This window comes from Ziziphus jujuba, chromosome 10 (genome assembly GCF_031755915.1).
Source record: "Ziziphus jujuba cultivar Dongzao chromosome 10, ASM3175591v1".
Taxonomy (NCBI): Eukaryota; Viridiplantae; Streptophyta; class Magnoliopsida; order Rosales; family Rhamnaceae; genus Ziziphus; species Ziziphus jujuba.
This window is the reverse complement of record NC_083388.1, coordinates 23631898-23651487: the sequence shown is the minus strand read 5'-3', so window position 1 is coordinate 23651487 and position 19590 is coordinate 23631898. Positions and strand designations below refer to the sequence as shown.

Here is a 19590-nt window from a genome sequence, read left to right as displayed (position 1 = left end):
CCCAAAAAATAAATATAAAAAATACATTATTTTCTAACCCTCCCTGTGTTTGTCTCTCTTTCTATCATCCAATCATTTTTCTCTTCCATAATGATTCGACAAATTTGAAAAACAAGGATCCAATTCACCTTTTCAAGGAACAACAGATCTATGAATACAAAATTATAATTTTGGTAAAAGCAGAAGCTTCCAACAAAGCTTTATGAGACAACCAAAGCATTATATATTTCAACTTGCTAATAAAGTTTTCTCCAAATACATCATATAAATTCATACACATAACCATTCACCCAAAAAAAAAAAAAAAAAAAAAAAAGGTTTTCATACACATACCCATCCATCCCTTTTATTTGGTCCCACAACCCCCATTATCCATCCAAGGAAAATAAAGGAATGTGAGCTCCCACCACTACCATTGTTTTTAGTCATCCACTACTAACCTCATCCCCCTCATGCTACTAAAGGGAGTGCATCAAATGGGCTTTTGAAAAAATCTCCCCAAGACTTGACCATTGCCAAAACATCATGTGCCTCCTGTATGTATTTTTTTTCTTTTTCTTCCTAATTATGACAATCAGTCCCTCCCTTGACAAAATTGATACAAACAATGAATATTTTCATTGATTTAATTGCCTTGTGGAAATTGTTAGTGCTTTTAACATGGCATTACAGTTTTGAAACCATAAAGTCCAGTAGAAGAATATATACGTATACTTTTTTTTTCTTTTTTTTTTTCAGTTTTTAGAAATCATTATTTCAATCAATATTTATGTTATTTCTTTTACATGACTTTCCTTACATTTATTCTATTATTTTTCTGTCCATTTAACTAGTGGAAAGTATATGCCAAAAATATATATAGAGAGAAAAAAATAAAAAATAAAAAGAAGCATATTGAAGATGCTAATAGAAGTTTTATGTTTTCAGAAAACACAAAACTTGTTTCATATAATAAATACAATTTTGGAACAAAAATATATTTTAAGAAAAAGTACGACATTTTTTTTTTTTTTTTTCTTTTGGTGGGGAGGAGGCTTCCATTTTACAGGCGCCAGGCAGAGGCCATGGTGGCCTCTGTTACAGGATTGGAAACTCTGAACTATTAGAAGTCGCCGGTCAGCAACTGGATTTAGATTATCTATTGGGATCTATGAAGAGGTGTTTGATTCAGGCTTAACTAGTGTTGATGCATCAGGTTGGTGTGTTCGGAAAATTGCAGAAGCAAGCGATATGGGCATGATGCAGAGTGCCTTGGACTGGAGGAACTGCATGGCGGCTCCTACATCTTCTTCCATCAACTTTGCTACTTGCTGTTCTGTGCCATCACTTGACCACTTCTCCCAAGCTGCTTGATTGTTACCACTTTCCATGCCCTCTCCCTTCATTCCACGTTGGTATCAAAAAAGTTAATTAAAAAAAGAAAAAGTTCAACGTAAAAGTAAACAGCACAAGTTGTGATACCATATAAAAGCTTATACTTTACCATCAAATACCTAACAAAAACACACAGAATATACACCAATAATGATTTTGAATGCATAAATGTATGTACCAAAAAGTTAGGTTATTTGGGTCAAGTTTCATAGGTTCTATTTATTCACTGTAGTAACACTATAGACCAAGATTCCTATGACCTATCATCACCATGGTCTCTCACTAAAATATGTCATTCTTATCAACAATCAATTCTAAACCCATAATATCGTTTTCCATTCAAACAAAACCTAACAAATCTTGTGCTTGATGAACTTTTACCTAAACTTACACTATGTACGTCTGTTATATATTGAGGCAAACATATCATACATATAAGAACCAATTATTAGAAAATGCAGAGGGAAGAATATTATGTCATGTGGTCCAGCAAATAGACTTTTAGCACCATTACCTCCACTGATGATAAGGGAACATCAGCTACAAGTTGAGCCACTGCTCCTGCTCCACCCAGTCTACTCATGCTCAAAACCTGTTTCAATAAGTCACAAGAAACATCAAGTACATTAAAGTATACATTTTAACTTTAAAAAAAAAAAAATGAATAATAAATATAAGAATATGAACGAGGGATGCAGTTAAATTCTACTTATTCAATTATGAGTTTAGACTCTATTTGTATATACTTAGATTTTCCTGTACGAGACAAGGTCATTTCAGGTTTGACATGATAACTGCTACACATAAAAGAAAGCTTTTCAATGGTGTCTGGGATATTCAAAATGACTGGGACCTACCTCATAATTATGACATTCTGAAGAGCTAGTAAGACATTATCACGCAACTGGTAGGCATTTCGGACAAGTTTTTGAAATAATAATGAGGTCAATAAGCGCCAACTAGTGCTCTCCAACCATACCATAAACACTTTATATCTATCTACTATCCATATCCGTACATATATATAAATATAATACTGAGAAATCATGTATAAAAATTGTGATTCTTTTAACAGTTTTAAGCTTAACTTGTTAAAACTTAAAGGACAAAATGCATATTTCTATATTATTAATCTATTTAGATTTTGAAGATTTATACCTTCACTTGTAGCCTTAGAAACTTCACATAATCCACGATTTCATCAAGCATAGCTGCCCTATCTGTCTGCAAACGATTTGCAATACATCACCATATATATAACATATAATTCAAGAGCCAGACATATTTCTAACATTTTTAATTGTAGATTAAAATATTATTCTAAATCTAAATGAAGAAGCGAGAAGAACCTAGTGCCATGTTAGGACTGGAAATAATAACTGCACTTTTAAGGCACCAACCTTATTACAACTGGGAACCAATTCCTGCAAAGCCTTCATTCTTTCTGCAATTCTTTCCCGACGCAACTGAAACCACAAGAGAAAAACAAAATCTGATATTTATTTACAACGGTAAAAGAGCCAATGTTGAATTATTCATTTGGAAGACATCCTATTAATACAGCGTATCTTTGTTAAAACTGGAATAACAATTCATCAACATCGATGTAGGAAAAATTGTTCATTTCAAAGGCCATTTGTTCATGAAATATCCAAGTTACTATTCAATAGAAGGTATAGTTTTTTTTTTTTTTTTCCTCAGCTTCTGTGTCCTATTCAATTTCCAAATACGTGTTTATAGTATATATTGCTCCAACCTGGCTATATATACTGCAGAAAAAAGAAACTACCTAGAGTTGACAAAATTCCATTCTACCAAAATATTTTATTCGAACATCTTTTGACTCTGAATTGTATCAAGGAGTGAAATCTTGAATTATCTAACATGTAAAATAGGTATGTATCTAGATATAAGTAGAACAAAAGAATTTCAAAAATCTGGTTTACCCGCTCAGCAATGCTATGGGGATCTGTTGCTTGCCCTCTTCTTGCCCGTACCCTTGGGCGGATTGTAGGTGGATGTGGTACAGTAGCAACTGGCCCAGCCGTGGATTGACTATGAAACTGCTGTTTCAGGATCAAAAAGATCGTGTCAATTCATACATGGCAAAAGATCGTGTCAATTCATACATGGCACAAAAAGATATTTAGTATACGTAAAACGGATTTTACAGCACAGGACATAATCAAAGAAGAAAAGACTAAAAATTTAAACACTTTTCATTTTTGACATGCTAAGAAATATTTACCACAATAGAAAGCACCATAAAAAACACAACGAATTCTAATTATTCTAAGAAGATACAAGGGACTTTAAACATGTCAATTTAATTGAAGCAAAGTAATTAATTAGTCCTTTAAAGCAAGTGAACATAATCACAGGAAGTTAGGATGCGATAATATATTAGTATTTTGACCATTTACATGCATGATTGGTGATATATAGAGGCTAAAGCAGGAGCCAAAATGTCAATAATGTAGACAGTCAGACTACCAATATTCATAACAAGCTCATCAGAAAGGCATCAACCTCTACTAAAATCTTACAAATTACAATTGTTATTTCATAAAATCAGTTCAGTTCAGATTTTAAAAAAAAAAAAAAAGAAAAAAAAAAAGATGAGATATTAAAGTACTTCATTCCTAGCCTTCCATTGAATCTGTCACAAGTCATTTCAAAACTAAACCTTAATTTGGATTTTCATTACCCCAACACTTGATGGTGGAGATCATCTGATGTGTCACATAGTATCTTTGTCTTTCATACGGCAGAACTGTTGTCACTTAGTTTCCAAAGAAATAAAGGGAAAGACCACTTTTTTTTTTCTTTTTTTTTTTTTTGTGTGTGTGCGCGCGCACAAAAGATTACACCAGGAGAACAAAATTTGACATTCAGTTGCGTAAGATCCCAGCATATTGTTGCGTGTTCGTGTGACAGTGACTAAATTCAGAGGTAAGACAAGTCCATGAATGAGCTTCATCTCAAAAAAGGAAAAGATCTTGAATGCTGAATATCAAGCAATGGTCCCAACAACCCAAAAACTAATAAAAACAAAAATTTTAGGAAATGATGGACCTTAACACTTACATACCAGTTTCCCCAACAATCTTTCAATTATTTAGCAGTTAAATTAAGATGGACCTATTAATCACACAATTGAGTTGGTAAAATCCAGTCACTCCATAAACTATGAAAGGAAAAAATCAAATTACTTGGAGAAATTCAACAATTTCAGATTTCAGCTTCCCAAAATTGCGCAGGAAAATATGCCCAATGGCTGTCCCATTTGATTAAACAACTCTTACTAGTATTCCACCACCAAAGTTTCAAAACACAAATGAATGACAGAAGCGCGTCTTCCTACGCGCCAGACAATTGAGCGTGGTAATAAGAACGAAGTCCATATGTCAAACTGACAAAGATAACCACTATAAATACGGAAAAGGACCTTATAGTCCCCAGTATTAAACAGAGCTCCGCACGTTTGGACTTTTTGAGAACTCGCACGTGTACGGAGAGTTCTGGGCTGCTGTAACGATTCCCTCGCTTTTCAGCGCGTGTATATTAGCACCAATAAAAGTGCAACTAATATTGTAACAAAAAGAAACCCTCATTTCCTAATAATTATCAACTATACCCCTTTCATTTATCCCAAAATTTAAAAAAAAAATAAAAAAATAAAAAAATGAAGTTTAACAAAACAAAAATAAAATAAATTTATCAATCGTACCAAGCCACCGTTTCAAAATAATTTAAGACCAGCTTTTTTTTTTTTTTTTTTTTTTTAAAGAAAAGATTAAGACCGGCTTTTTATTTTGACCTTTTTTTATTATTTCCTTCTTTTTCTTCGTTAAAACCAAATTCACTCGTGCATTCTCTATCAAACTATTTTTTCTATTCTTTAGAACCAAACAAAAGCATAAATCATTCTAAAAGCAAAAATAGCTTTCAAGGATACGACTATCAATAAAAATAAATAAAATGTATTTTTTTTCTTTTCAAAATATAAAAACCAATTATTTTCTGCTTTGGCCATTGCAATATTCTTACCCTTCTTCCCATTACTCTTAAAAAAGTTTTCAGATTTATATCAGACCATTGAAAATATACCCAAAAAAAAAAAAAAAAAATTGTTGAAAAAAGTTAGGTATTTTAATACCAACCAAAAAAAAAAAAAAAAAAACATATTTTTAAAATCATGAACCAATTATTTCTAAGGCAAAAGCATGGACATTTTTTTTAAATTAAAAAGCAGAAAATGATCAATATAGAAAAAAAGGAATTTACCTGGTGAAGTTGAGGTGGAGGTGGTGGTGGTGTTGGCCGGAGTGACTGGTTTTGCAAATGTCCAAACGCTGGAAACAAACTCGTCATATGCACAGAATCTCTCTCCTGTATACAACCACAACAACCAAAAACTCTTTTCATATTTACTAAATCACCCTTCACCTACACACACATCTTACTAACCGCCAGTAGAATTTTTTTGGACTCTCATTACTTACAGGAAGGCGGCTAACAAAACAAAAATAAAGAAAATTTAAAAAAATAAATAAATAAATAAAATCATGGATTCCAAATTCCTTAATATAAAAGGTAAAAATAGAGAGAATTTTGGGATGCCCCAAATTTATAATGAAAGCTGACATGGGGTTTTAAAAAAAATTTCATTTTTTTTTTTTTCCTCCCAGCACTTTCCGGCGAAGCAATGGAGATTTTCAGGGAAAATCTTACTTCCCCAGAATTGGCAAGCAATTTTTACATCCCTATCAACACCATAAATACTTTTGACAAAAAAACAACATCCCAAATTCCAGTACATACATACTGGAGCACAGACAGAACCAAAAAAAATAAATAAATAAATAAAACACTCCAATAGATAGCAGGACCAATTTTTTCTTTTTTTCTTTTTTTACCCACAAAACAAAACAACAAAGAACATCATATTCCAAACAACAAAGTAACAACAATAAAGACAGAGACTTTTATGATTACATTGATTCCAGAAGTGGCAGCAGCAGAGGAAGAAACATTGTTAATATTGGTATTGTTATTGGTATTCCCATCAACGTCTTCTCTGAACCGGTCCTGTCTCAGAAACCCCTGTTCCAAATTCAACCCAAGAGGCAAACCCATCCCCATCCCTACCCCTCTAAACCCACCACCACCACCACCACCACCGCCACTGCCGGACCCACCCGACCCATTTCCACCACCGGAACCCAACTGTAGAACCATGGGCAGAGAACCCACTTCACCACCTCCTCCTCCTCCTCCGTACCCAGTTCCATCTGTACCACCACCACCACCAGTATAGGTTTGCGGCACAGCCAAGATCTGCTCCAAGAAATCATCACCCAGACCCTCAGGCGGATTGCCCGCCATAATATTCACTCGAGAAGTTGGCAAAGTTTAGTGTATTTTGTATATGTAAAGCAACAGAATTTGCCAAAAACTGAGAGAGAAGCTTACGTTAGGGAAAGGTTCTTTAAAGGGAAGGGCCTTGCTGAAAGACTATATGGGATAGTGGGGGCTTTTATTTTATAGCAAGCATTTTGCTTCTTTTTTTATATTTTTTTATGTGTTTTTTTGGGTTGTGTAAGAGAATTTGAGAAGTGGGTTTTGGGAAGCCCAAGGAGGGAAAAGTGTTGGTGAAATGGGTGGCAGATCCGGAGCCCGATAACCCGGAGATGGAATTGGAGATTGGGAGATTCCAACAATAAGAAGTCCTTATAGGACGAGGAAGAGAGAGAGTTGAACTGGTTACAGTATAGTATGAGTGCGTGTGGTTTGAAAGTATTTGTTTAAAAACCAAAACGAGAGGCTTTAAAGAGTGAGAGGAATGGAGGAAGAAAAAAAGGCGGAGGATTTTTATGAGAGAGAGAGAGAGCGAGAGAGATTGTGTGGTTTTCTGAGAAATGCTCTCTGACTCCCTCACCCTTTTTAAGAGTTTTTCTTGTGCTGAATTATGCTTTTTGGGACTGAACTCTGACTTGTTAGAGTGGTATGGTATAAAAAAAAAGTTTGGATTTTTATTATATATTTATATGAAATAGTTACTACTTACAATTCCTACGCGCTGCCAAAAGGGCGTGATTTGTACTTGTTCCTTTTGGCTACTTTACTTTTATTACTTTCTTGGATTTTAACTTGTTAAAATTCTTTCTTTTCTTTTCTTTTTCTGTTTTTTTCTGCTGAAGGACGAGGGTGAACAGTCTTATAGACACAGTAAAGTTTGGATCAAAGTTGCAGCCTGAAAAGGGGTGAGATAGATTCAACCCAGCCTTTTTTATCAACCAATTCTAATACAAAAGGAAGCATCTTGTTTAAACAGAAAGTTTGAGCTATGCCTTAATTAGGCTTTAGTTTAGAGGTGCAATTCTGGGGCTAAGCTGTATACTAGAAAGTAAAAACATTATGTTGAACAACTTGTCTTTTCTTTTTTAATTATTTTTTGAGTATAAATATGGAGTAATAAATGTTATTATTATAGCAAGTTTTGCATTCTAGCTTTTCTTATGGTTATAAGACTTTTCCTTGTTAAAATTCTTTCTTTTCTTCTCCGTTTTTATTCGGCTGAAAGACGATTGTGAACAGTCTTATAGATACAGTAAAGTTTGGATCAAAGTTGCGGCCAGAAAAGGGGTGAGATAGATTCAACTCCAGCCTCTTTTATCAACCATTCTAATAATATGAAAGGAAGCATCTTTTTTAAACAGAAAGTTTGGGCTATGCTTTAATTAGGCTTTAGCTTACAGGTGCAATTCTGGGGTTAAGCTATATACCAGAAAGTAGAAACATTATGTTGAACAACTTGTCATTTTTATTTTTTTTAGTTATTTTTTGAGTATAGATATGGAGTGAAAAATGTTATTATTATAGCAAGTTTTGTAATTCTAACTTTTCTTATGGTTGTAAGACTTTGAAATCTCCTTATCCATATCATTTCCGATATATGTATGGTCTGGTTTTTTTGTCCTGTTCAAAACGTTTTCTATTCCTATTCATGTTTTTTTTTCTTGAGAAAGGAAATTTTTTATTTTCTTTTAGTTTATATCATTTCATTTTCATATTTCCCAAAATGACTTTCAATATTGACACCTTGTGCGTCCCTGGCTGTACAAAAAGATTTTCCTGTTAATCGTATTATAAATTTCAATGTTATGTCATTTGTGTACGAAAGTGGAATTGATTAACTTGTTAAACAAATTAACACCTCAGCATAAACTTGTTTGTAAAATGTCCAAAACTTGTAAATTACTAAAATATTTTTTTTTAAAAAAAAAGACTAAAAGTGAATAAAACTAGAAAAAGAAAAAGCCATAAAGCTTATATCTCAAAAGATAGAAATGGAACCTAAATTTAACTTATTATAATCGTTGGCCATTTACCAATTTAAAGTTGTTGATCAATCATTGGACTACTTTAGTTTTAAATTTCAAATTCCTTTCCCGAATGTAATACTTTAATTAACTATAAAATATTATACTAAAAAAAGAAAAGAAAATGGAAAACATTTGGAGCTTGATAAGGCTCACAGTGAGTTCTATACTGCTAGTGAGATTACTGTTTTCTCAGACGAATTTGAATTATTCCATTCCAAATATTATTTTAAAAAATTAAAAAAAAAGTAGATAAAAAAAAAAAATGAGGTCATACGAATTACTATACACACAACACATTAGGCTTTGGTGTTTAATATTGGCAGCCCATACCCGAAATTTGGAATGCCCAGCTGACTAAGCCCATCAATTTCTTTTTTGAATCTATAAAGGTAGCTTTCTTTATGGTTCTTTTATTCTTATCAATATTTTATCACTATTTTTAGTTGTTTATTTAGGTCGGTCCTCTCTCGTCAATTGTGTTTATTTTATTTTATATAAACATGGGTATGTGTGTTTGATGTTGTTCTTGTAGTTATGTATTCTTTTCCTTACCAAAAAAGAGAAAATAAAGTAAAATAATTTTCAAAAAACCAATATAATAAAATGGCCAACCAATACTTGGCATGATTCATGGTGAATAGTAAAAGGTTTCTATCGACCCCACTCTGTCGAAGAACTAGATTAATGTGTTCTTTTTCCCTCTTTTATTTTAAGACTTAGAAGAGGTATATAAATATATAAATATTAAAGATAGTGCACCACAATCAATGTTATTTGATTTAAGATTTTTCTTCTTTTTCTTTTGATAGATTTGTTTTAAGACTACTACTCATAATAATTGTCTTATTGAAGACCTTTTAAGCAATGATTTGGAAAAGAAGATATTATAGAAAATATAGAGGGCGTGGAAATGGTTGGTTGTATTTGTATATTATCAATACCTAAAAATAATGATAGGAAAAGAGAAAAAGAGGAGGAGTTGACATCTTGTTCACATTAAATTCCTATAGTTGATTTGGTAATCTATCCGATAAGTGTCTAAAATTTTAGAAAGTAGTGTCTTTAGAAGGAAAATGGTACTTTGCTTTGACAAATTGATATATTTTCATTGTATGGTAAAGAGGTTGCAGCCCAATTGCACAGCTATCGACCTCCAAGATTGGACTTGTGATCCATGAGCACATTACAGGCTATTAAAATTTATAACAAACGCTAAAAATTTAGAGATTTCGAATCTAAAGGGAAATATCATAAATCCCTTTTAAGTTGCTTGACATTTTTTTCTTTCTAGGATGATCGTTGCTTGTAACTTGGACATTTAAGGTGGAAAATGAGATTTGGATGGTTTCAATTTTCAACACTGTTTCAAGCTTAATGTTAAAGTCCAGGTTCCAAAGCTATAAAAAATCTTTGTAAAAAAGAGCTATATTTTTTGTTACTCTTAGTCAAATTTTCAATTTTGTCGAAGAGAACTATAAACAGAATACTCAACCAAGAATGAGTTAAAAAAGAGGAAGGTAATGTATATAACTAGTTCTAAATTTAATCAAGTGAAAGTGTGCCAAAAATGAGACAAAACTCCAAGCGATAGTATTACTAGAATATTACAATCTCATACACTTTCTTTTGAACTAGAGACCTTGACATCCTGTTTCTCCTCCTCACTCACAGCAGTAGGTTTGTCCACCGGAGGCTCAATCGAATCTGGTTCTTTCTTAAGCTCAGACTCAAATTCTTTTGCTGCCTGCAATATTCAGACAAATAAAAATACTCCTATAAGAATCAGCAATGAAAAAGCAGCCAGACTAAAGGGGTTAAATAGTTTTGGCATATTGTCAAAACCAAACGGTTTCAAAATATTATATTGAGGGTTCCACTTACTTTTGAGAACATCCATAAATGGAAAGAAAATTTCAACCAGTCTATGACCACATACACATGCAGAGAGCCAAATTTGGTTTAGGGGTTAGACATAATAAGATATGGATCACTGTTTCCATTTCTTTTCTTTCCCAAGTGCTTAGTAATGCACAATAGATAAATGCTTTAAAAAGGTGCCTATGCAGTTTGTGGAAGATGATGACTCCACCATGCTTTATGGAATAACATCGAGTCTGAAATGACTTGTCTGTTCCTGCTTAATAATTTGCTAAGAGGCAACTAAATAAGCGAAATTTTTTTTATTAAAGCTTGCTTTTCTGTCCCTTTTGTTTTTTCGTTTGCTCCTCTCTCTCTCTCTCTCCAATAGAATTGGGTCAAAATACTCAGAAAAGTAAAGCTTACATATTACGGGGAGATATTACTCCACCAAATTCAACAAGAATCTCACCACTTGGGCAACATGGAAGAAGGCTTCCAACAAAGGTTTCTCATTATCAATTGCAAACGTATCATATCACCAAAAGAAATCTCTTAGCTATAACCTCTAGTAGCCTATCTGTTTGCTGAGATGAAAAGAATTTTCAATCTCAAATTGAACATTGAGTACGTAGAATTGATTCAGGACCACATTATTGAGGAAAGCAAAATAAATTGAACATCCTCAAGGACAGCCAATTTTTATGGAGGAAAACATTAACGAATGGGGTAACAAAGGGATAATAGCACAAACTCTTCTCTCTTCCTCTTTCCTTCTCCTTTAATAAAACAGAGGGATAAAGAGAGAAAAAGGGATTTGTAACAGGTTTAAAGTACACAGATGGAATTCCCTCTATGTCAAATTTCACCATGAATCCAACCAAAGAATAAAATGGACATCTAATGACATAGCTATATAACATCAAATAGAATTCAACTGGTATAAAACCCAAGTTCCCAGCGCAGAAAAACAAAAATAAGAATTCAAGAATACTACTGGGCTGCTCTAATTCTTAGCTTTAATGAAATTTGAATAATTGATTCGCACTCGTGAAACATAAAGAGCCACATACGAGTTACAACTACAGAATATGATAGATATGGCTTAAATGGAATGACGCGTTTGCAACATTTACAATTACAAACAAAATCCTTACAACAAAATACTATAGCAATTAATTCACATCAATAAAAAAAATCTGAATCAGTTCCAAGTATTCGTCCATTTGGTGCTAGTCAAGTATCCACAACAGAAAGACCACATGATACTAAAAATCTACTTCTCTATCATTTAATACACAGCGACCAAAGTTTGCCACTTGATTAACCCATGCTACAAATACAAATTTGCATCAATCAGAATCCTTCACCCTCCTTTTCTTTTTTTTCCTTTTTTTTTTTTTTTTTCTTGTTTTTTGGTCCCCGTATCTTAAACTGTTATGCAAGTTTTCGCCTTCTAACAATAAGTTTACCATTTCTTATGGAAACCAAAGCAATATACAAAATTCTTAAAAGTACTAAACTGAATTCCTGCTACTTTTTTCACCATTTTCTCCGCACCTACAGCAATTCAAAACTTAATTCCACGAATTCCATAAGAATTCATATTAATCGACTTTCTTTACATTTCAATAAACACAAACAAGTGCAACATCCATTACAAAAACTTTGAGTTCAATTTCGGAAACGAAAAGACCACATAGATGAATCAATTAACCTGTTGGAAGCTCTTAACCGTCTTCCCAATACTCTTCCCGACTTCAGGTAACTTCTTGGGTCCAAAAACCAAGGCAGCAACTCCAGCAATAACGACGAGCTCCGGAACACCAAGACCAAACAAAGCGTTGCAAGTAAAGCCCTTCTTGGCTCGCTGAGTTCTGGGTCTGGTTCTGATTTGAAAAGCACCATTAATGGCCTTGTTTCTGTTTAATAAACTGGTGCAGGTTACATTGTTGGTGAGAAAGGAGGATTGGGATGAGGAGAGAGGGAGATAAGGAGGGGGTCTTGGGATGGATAGGGTTATAGATGAAATCTCCATGGTTGTTTCCAAAATCTGTTTTTTCGTTCTTTTTGTTACTCAAAATTTGTTTTTTCCTTTTCGGGAAATGGGTCTCTTCTGAAGGTTTTGATTGAATTTTTTTTTTTGTGTTTATGGGTTACGAAAGATCTAAGTGTGAAGATAACATTAGGGACGAGGTGGGGTCTTTTAAATGTTTGACCATCATATAGTCTTTGGTATGCTATCTAACGTTGGCCATCGACCTTTTGTTCTCTTTGACCAAAAAAAACAAAACAAAAAAATTGAACTTTTTTTTTAAAGAAAAATGGAAAATCAATCACAAAAATGCACAAATAATATTGATTTTGCTATTCATGCAGCTTAGCCTATGATTAACTGAATAAATTATTGGAGTAATACCCAATAAATTAAATTGGCCTTGATTAGCTGTATAATTTTCCAATCAGCAATTGCTTATAACTTTTTCCTTCTTTATTTTGTTGAGTATTTAGCTTATACTTTTACAGATTTAATTAATTTGATAAGCCAAAGTTGTCACTTTTTGTCTTATGGCTGCGACGTGTGAGAGGAGAGAACGGTTGCCAAAGACCAGATTTTATAGTTTTATATGCATTTTTACAACTCTCTGAAAACATTCAAGAGATCTCAGCAACCCTCTGCTGTTATGGGCTGTTCTCCTCCAACTCTGTTTTACTTCCAATCAGTCACATGCACTCTCTACCAAGACTCAGAGCACTTGCTCTCTTACACCAGAAACTAACATCCAATTCCCAGGTCAAACAAATCCACGCCCAGTTGATCATCAATGGCCTCAATTCACCTTCCATTTTGGCAAAACTAATCCAGCAATACTGCACCCTACCAGACCCACAAAGCATCCAAAACTATGCCTATTCAGTTTTCAAACACTTTGACAAACCAAACCTCTTTCTCTTCAACACTTTGATAAGATGCTCTCAACCCAAGGAGTCTATTCTAGTTTTTGCTGATTGGGTATCAAGGGGAGACTTGGTTTTTGATCATTTTACTTACATTTTCGTTCTTGGAGCTTGTGCTCGATCTCCTTCCGTGCCAACATTATGGGTAGGGCGACAAACACATGCCCAGATGCTGAAACGTGGTACTATGTCTAATATTTTGTTGCAAACCACTGCCATACATTTCTATGCAAGTAACAAGGATGTTAGTTCAGCACGGAGAATGTTTGATGAAATGATAGTGAGAAACAGCATTACCTGGAATGTGATGATCAAGGGGTATTGTTCACAGAGAGAATTCGCCCCTGAAGCATTGGTTTTGTTTCGAGGCATGTTGGAAGATGATTGTGGAGTGAAACCAACGGATACTACTATGGTTTGCATTCTTTCCGCAGCTTCTCAGTTGGGTGTATTGGAAACTGGTGCTTGTGTTCATGGTTATATTGAGAAGACGATTCCTTTTCCAGAAAATGATGTGTTTATTGGCACGGGTCTTATCGATATGTACTCAAAATGTGGATGTCTTGACAGTGCTTTAACCATTTTTATGAGAATGGAAGAGAAAAATGTCTTGACTTGGACAGCAATGGCAACCGGGCTTGCCATTCATGGAAAGGGGAAAGAAGCTTTGAAGCTTTTCGATGAAATGGATGCTTATGGAGTAAAACCCAATTCAGTGACTTTCACCAGTTTGCTTTCGGCTTGTTGCCATGGTGGACTTGTTGAAGAAGGCCTCCATTTGTTCCATGTTATGAGGGAGTTCAATGTCACCCCTAGTATGCAACATTATGGCTGCATTGTAGACATTCTTGGTCGTAGTGCGCTATTGAGAGAAGCCTATGAATTTATAAAGGGGATGCCAGTTAAACCTGATGCCATCCTGTGGAGGAGTTTGTTAAGTGCATGTAAAGTTCATGGGGATGTTACAATGGGTGAGAAGGTGGGTAAGCTCCTCCTGCAGTTACAGCCGGAACAGAGTTCTGTGGATGCAAGTCCTAATGGTGAGGACTATGTAGCTTTATCAAACATATATGCTTCTGCAGAAAGGTGGGAAGATGTGCAGATGATTAGAGAGGAAATGAAGGTTAAAGGAATTGAAAATAAAGCTGGTAGTAGTTCTATTCAAACTATCAGCAATCAGCTTATGGATGCGTTTTAGTTTCCGTATCTTAGGTGATCTCAATGCTTCTTCCAAATCAAGGTTTTGGTTTTGACACTGAAATTATTGTAACAAGCAGGGAATAGAGTATTTTCAGAGAGTAAACATTCTCAGAAAATGCAGAAACTTGTACATTCCAATCCACAGCCTTGGGAAAATTGGAAATTATAGAGATCAATAACTATTATATGTGTTAATATATTAATTGGAACTGGTAGAATATATAAGTATCTGTTCAGTTCACAATGCTGTTAAAAGAAAAGAATAGGTTTTGTTACATAATTTTGCCAAAATTAATATTGCAATATGTATCCTGCAATACAGTTGTTTAGGTTTAGCCATTGGCTTGTTACTACTGCTCTCCATTCGACTGAGGCCCACTGGGAGTTCCGCCCCCACGGATCCGCTTCTGCAGATGCTCCAAACTAGCCACTCGCTGCAAGGAAGCTGATCTCCCCATTTTGTTCCCTCCTGCTGTTGCAGAATTTCGCCGCACATTTTCAGCAGAAGGGATTTCTGCTAAATTATTGTTGGTTCCAGGGTCGAGCGGGGGCATAGGATTACTAGAAGCAGTTTGATAAAAGTGATGATTTGGGTCCTCTTGCACTGGAACAGCAGCATCTGTTGATGTGTCAGAATGGCTTCCCTCAAATGATGGCATGCTGATTGATGATATATCAGACATGGCATGAAACATGGGATTCAATCCAGTTATTCCTTTGACCGTCTCCTCGGCCATCTTTACCTGGAAAAATAACAATATCGAAGAAACAATTTTTTAGTTTTACCTTAAATGAATATCTTTGTTTGGTGTTTCCCTTTCTTTGCAATGCAAAGGCTTGCCTAGGCTAGCAGTTGTGTAAGTTCTCAACTTCTAAAGCATGAAAAATGAATAGATTACCTTCGCTCTTAATGTTTCAACATCAGCTTTTAAAACTCTATTGTCAACGGCAGCATCATTATACTTTTGGCTTATATCAGTGAGACGCTTTAGTAGAGAAGAGTTTTCAACTCTTAATTGAGAAACCTATAATGATTACTGGATTAGGAAACCCATGCAACATGAAATAAGAAAGAGATGCAGAAGCAATGTGCCAATACAAGGGTGTAATATCGTAATGAAAAAAGGAGAGGTGCAGAAGAACCTGTGTCTCAAGCTCAGTCAAATGAGCCTGTTTTCTTCGTCTTGAGCGTCTAGCTGACTCTCTATTGGAAAGCATTCTGAAAAAGTCCATGATTGATGGCAGGCAACAGAATCTATTAGCATATATAAGACCAATTTTTCCCACCCATCAAATTTATTTGAAGAATAAAATTTAACATACTAACGAATAGACAAATGGCTCCTATGTTTCTTTACCCAAAAAAAAAAAAAAAAAAAACGAAAAAAAGAAAAAGGCTCCTATTTTTTGGACGGACAGAACTATATGTACTTCAGAATACATCATAAAACAAGAATGAATAAAAATAGAAAATACCACACCAATGAACTGCATATGCCACTTGTTTTCTTCAAAGATTGAGGTAGAAAATAGTTCTGTGGCTAGTTTTTTAGGCAATAACCAGTGAGGAAATTATGTCTGGTTATCAGCTACTCTTAGGAAATTATTCTCATAGAAATCAATCTAGAACATTTGTTTAACACATGTTTTCACTTATAGAATGTACATCCCCACAGTACATAAAGAATTCTACCGGGAAAACCCATAATAGTTCATTACAATAGCAAATACTATGTTTACCTCCTTACACGTTTTGCATCAGTAGGGTCCATATTCTCAGTCATCTCAGTTTCTCCATCATTTTCCTCATCGTCTGTCTGTTCTCTTGATGACCCACTGGTTGATGGCCTTACTACAACCCCAGAATTCTTTTTCATGGGCAAGGATGGTATTCCAATAGGTCCATCAGAACCCTTATCTTGTGGCCCAAATAAATCAGACCCAGTTCCTATATTGGTAGAAAGAAAAAAGAAAAAAATTATGACTTTCTAATGGTAAAGTATATATTGGTCACGCACTATCAGCTGAAAAGCCACCCAGGCTTGTACAAAGCAGAAAGAACAATATGCAAGAAGAAGACAAATGACAATTCATTAATCCTTGTATCCAAGTGACACCATTCCCTTTTCAATAGATGCCTTGGGTTCACCTTTTAATGGAGGTAATTGAAGCCTCGATTTAGAGATGCAAAATAAACAAGATATGAATCCCCTTTTGATACCTCTTTTGATCTAATTATATGTAAAAAGAAATTAATGGTGTCATGGATCCACCCTTTAAGCTTTAAAGCATATCCAATTCATTGTCTACTGGTCTTCCTTTTCTTTAGTTACATTTCTTAAGAGTAGCATGAATGTATGCCAACTGAAAATAGGAGAGAGGAGACACCTTTATGCTTCATATCTTATCATTTCATTAACTTTTTCTCTTCTGTTTCCCCCCCCCCCCCCCCCCCCCCCCCCCCCCCTTCTCTGAAAATAGGAGAGAGGAGACACCTATATGCTTCATATCTTATCATTTTATTAACTTTTTCTCCTTTTTTTTCTTTTTTTTTTTTTTTGGGGGGGGGGGAGAAAAGCAACCTTGAGTTAATGAGATAAAAGTATACAAACTTATGAAAAATAAGTACACCGAAAAAAAAAAAAATCAGAAAAGTAATTCTCTGAAAATTTAAAGCTAAGAAAACCTGATGAGTGATACAAACCTTTAGTGGTTGGTGTTCCTAATTTTGAAGTATTAGAGACCTGTGATCCACAGTCAGCTAAAGAAGCAGAGTCTTGAACTTTGATAAATGGTCCCTATTGATAAAAACGGAAAAATAAATATTTTATTAAATTGTAAAGAAATTGTAAAACTTACACAGCAAACATAGTAAGTAGATTGTAGATCCAATCCAAAATCTTAAAACATAGTAAGTAGATTGTAGATCCAATCCAAAATCTCAACCACAATTGGGTTTTTCTTTTATTAAGAATACTTCACTTTGCGACTAGGTTCTCTTAAAAATGTTATCTTTAAGGAATCACAAACATTTTCAAGCCAATTACAACATTACTCAAAGGGATCAGTGCTCCTTAACATGCCCCAAACTGTTCATATAAAGATACATTTCACAGGAACAAGAAAGTGATCATTAAACAGCAAGAAATTGATACTTCAGCTCATGTTCAAGAGTTTCTTCCCCAAGATATCATCGACATCAAAAAGACAAAAAATATAAAAGGAAAAAGATGAAGTTGACGGATACCGTAATCCATGACACAGTAAATGACCCTTTTGTTGCAGCCTACTTAATGCACATTTGGAGCATGACATTCAATCGTGAAGAGGAATAGGCCAAGGAATTACATTCGCAACTGAAACCAATTCCGGTATTAGATGGAAAGCAAAATTTTTAGAAACTGGACTACAAAAACTTAAATTAATAGTAATGCAAATTATCACTATATTTTGGAGTCCTATAAGCTCCAAACCTTATTATTTTAACATTTATGAAATTTCTAACTTTGTTGATCCCTTTCTTGGCCAAGCTTCTAAAAGGGCATTTTCCTTATTACAATTATACTTCTCAATACGCAGTCTGTGCTTTCAGAATATCATTACCCTTTATGGAACAAAAAAAAGAAAGAAAAAAAAAAGTTACGTTTTCCTTTCAATCATAAAAGTTCCTTTACCTACAATCAGATATTTCTAGTCAAAGTAGTATTTACTTTCATTCTGGCTCTTTTCGGCTCTATATATTTATATGAGTTTCAACTTTCAAATAGATTGATACTTAAAAGGGAAAAAAAAAAAAAAAAAAAAAAAAAAAAAACAAAAATCCACAAGATCATATACACATTTGACTTGAACAGTTAGAAAGAGGGTGAGATATTAAACACCAGCCAATCATTTTCTGATGCATCCTATTTTCTCGGTAACCAAAAATCCAAAAAAAAAAAAGAACGAAAAAAGAATAACTTACCCTTGATAAAGCAACAGCAGCGCAAGCAAGATTGAGCTTGGTCTTGAGAAAAGCCTGATACTCCTCCGAGTCAATGGGAACGTTGGGAGGTAGGCCAACGCCAAATGACGCCGTGGAACCGTTTTTGGTGTTGGTAGTATTGGCATGAAGCTGCTGCTGCTGCTGCTGTGAGTTTCGAGGCTGAGTGGGATTGCTCTGTTCCTTTATTTTGATCTCAACCACATCGTTTTGGTCGGAAGCCGAGGGTGGGGAGCTGTCGGAGGCCGAAGCTTCTTGGAGGAAACGCTGAAAGGCCCACTCCGATGCGCTGCGATTCATTTTCGACTTCTCCTCTGGGGTGGTCGGAGCCGGCGCCGTCGCCGGTTGTGCTGACCAGAACTGGTCCGAGATTTCGCCAACTGAGAACACCCTATCCATATTCTCTCTCTCTCTCTCTGCTATTCTCTCCTGGTTTTACGTCTTTTGTCTGAATTTTATTTGGCCTGTATATATATAGGCCACATGTGGATTATACGACACTATACAAAATTTAATGTGCTTAATAAATATTAAAAAAGCCCTTAAATAAATAAATGTCTCTTTAAAATGGACCAGTTGGTAATGATTAGTAAAGATAATTTTTTAAAATAAATAAATAAATTTATCAAAATAAAATAGAAGAGGAAGATATGTAATGGGAAAATAATGATAGAAATGTAAAATTCTCCGATTGGTTGGGAAACATGTAGGGTTAACGGCCACAAAGATATTATTGATATGCTTTTTTATTTTTTATTTTTTTTATTTTTTTAAGTTTTGTTGGTAATATTATAGATATGCTTTTTGGTTAGCGATGTCAAGTAGAAGTTA

The 19590-nt window shown here is 34.5% G+C and overlaps 4 protein-coding genes and 1 long non-coding RNA gene across 7 annotated transcripts; 2 read left to right on the top strand and 3 right to left on the bottom strand.

Annotated features, from left to right (window-relative positions):
- Positions 1–873: 873 nt before the first annotated feature.
- On the bottom strand, positions 874–7287 carry LOC107412218 (transcription factor UNE12). Of its 2 annotated transcripts, none has more exons than XM_016019937.4 (7): positions 6373–7287; positions 5662–5766; positions 3321–3440; positions 2775–2840; positions 2533–2598; positions 1889–1966; positions 874–1379 (listed from the first exon to the last, which is right to left on the bottom strand). In XM_016019937.4, exons 1-7 carry the CDS (start codon positions 6760–6762, stop codon positions 1149–1151), a joined length of 1056 nt encoding a protein of 351 aa, XP_015875423.2. In that variant the 5' UTR covers positions 6763–7287; the 3' UTR covers positions 874–1148. The 2 variants fall into 2 exon arrangements, with proteins under 2 accessions (XP_015875423.2, XP_015875424.2); XM_016019938.4 differs by having other exon boundaries at positions 3321–3437; positions 6373–7286.
- LOC132799641 (uncharacterized) lies at positions 7241–7905 on the top strand. 2 transcript variants are annotated; one of them, XR_009634465.1, is made up of 2 exons: positions 7241–7381; positions 7578–7905. It is a non-coding gene; the product is annotated as an uncharacterized LOC132799641 (long non-coding RNA). The 2 variants fall into 2 exon arrangements; XR_009634466.1 differs by having other exon boundaries at positions 7267–7386.
- A 2378-nt stretch (positions 7906–10283) lies between these two features.
- Positions 10284–12797, bottom strand: LOC107412167 (sec-independent protein translocase protein TATA, chloroplastic). Its single transcript, XM_016019876.4, has 2 exons — positions 12337–12797; positions 10284–10506 (listed from the first exon to the last, which is right to left on the bottom strand). The coding sequence occupies exons 1-2, from the start codon at positions 12655–12657 to the stop codon at positions 10375–10377; spliced, it is 453 nt and encodes a 150-aa protein (XP_015875362.2). The 5' UTR covers positions 12658–12797; the 3' UTR covers positions 10284–10374.
- Positions 12798–12963: 166 nt separating this feature from the next.
- LOC107412127 (pentatricopeptide repeat-containing protein At3g18970) lies at positions 12964–14974 on the top strand. The gene has a single exon (XM_016019842.3). The coding sequence runs from the start codon at positions 13348–13350 to the stop codon at positions 14773–14775; it is 1428 nt and encodes a 475-aa protein (XP_015875328.2). The 5' UTR covers positions 12964–13347; the 3' UTR covers positions 14776–14974.
- LOC107412221 (light-inducible protein CPRF2) lies at positions 14941–19222 on the bottom strand. Its single transcript, XM_016019943.4, has 6 exons — positions 18742–19222; positions 17482–17575; positions 16518–16725; positions 15921–15996; positions 15677–15802; positions 14941–15520 (listed from the first exon to the last, which is right to left on the bottom strand). Exons 1-6 carry the CDS (start codon positions 19156–19158, stop codon positions 15128–15130), a joined length of 1314 nt encoding a protein of 437 aa, XP_015875429.3. The 5' UTR covers positions 19159–19222; the 3' UTR covers positions 14941–15127.
- Positions 19223–19590: the final 368 nt, after the last annotated feature.

What these genes read in the sequence shown, in the direction of transcription:
- LOC107412218 (XM_016019937.4), bottom strand. Translation starts at nt 6,762, where the DNA reads ATGGCGGGCAATCCGCCTGAGGGTCTGGGTGATGATTTCTTGGAGCAG. An exon ending in CTGCCACTTCTGGAATCAAT is followed by an intron (nt 5,767 to 6,372) that starts GTAATCATAAAA and finishes GGTTGTATACAG; the next exon opens with GAGAGAGATTCTGTGCATAT. An exon ending in TTCTAAGGCTACAAGTGAAG is followed by an intron (nt 1,967 to 2,532) that starts GTATAAATCTTC and finishes TTATTGAAACAG; the next exon opens with GTTTTGAGCATGAGTAGACT.
- LOC107412167 (XM_016019876.4), bottom strand. Translation starts at nt 12,657, where the DNA reads ATGGAGATTTCATCTATAACCCTATCCATCCCAAGACCCCCTCCTTAT. An exon ending in CGGTTAAGAGCTTCCAACAG is followed by an intron (nt 10,507 to 12,336) that starts GTTAATTGATTC and finishes TGAATATTGCAG; the next exon opens with GCAGCAAAAGAATTTGAGTC.
- LOC107412127 (XM_016019842.3), top strand. Translation starts at nt 13,348, where the DNA reads ATGCACTCTCTACCAAGACTCAGAGCACTTGCTCTCTTACACCAGAAA.
- LOC107412221 (XM_016019943.4), bottom strand. Translation starts at nt 19,158, where the DNA reads ATGGATAGGGTGTTCTCAGTTGGCGAAATCTCGGACCAGTTCTGGTCA. An exon ending in TGACTGAGCTTGAGACACAG is followed by an intron (nt 15,803 to 15,920) that starts GTTCTTCTGCAC and finishes TAATCATTATAG; the next exon opens with GTTTCTCAATTAAGAGTTGA. An exon ending in TTGAAACATTAAGAGCGAAG is followed by an intron (nt 15,521 to 15,676) that starts GTAATCTATTCA and finishes TTATTTTTCCAG; the next exon opens with GTAAAGATGGCCGAGGAGAC.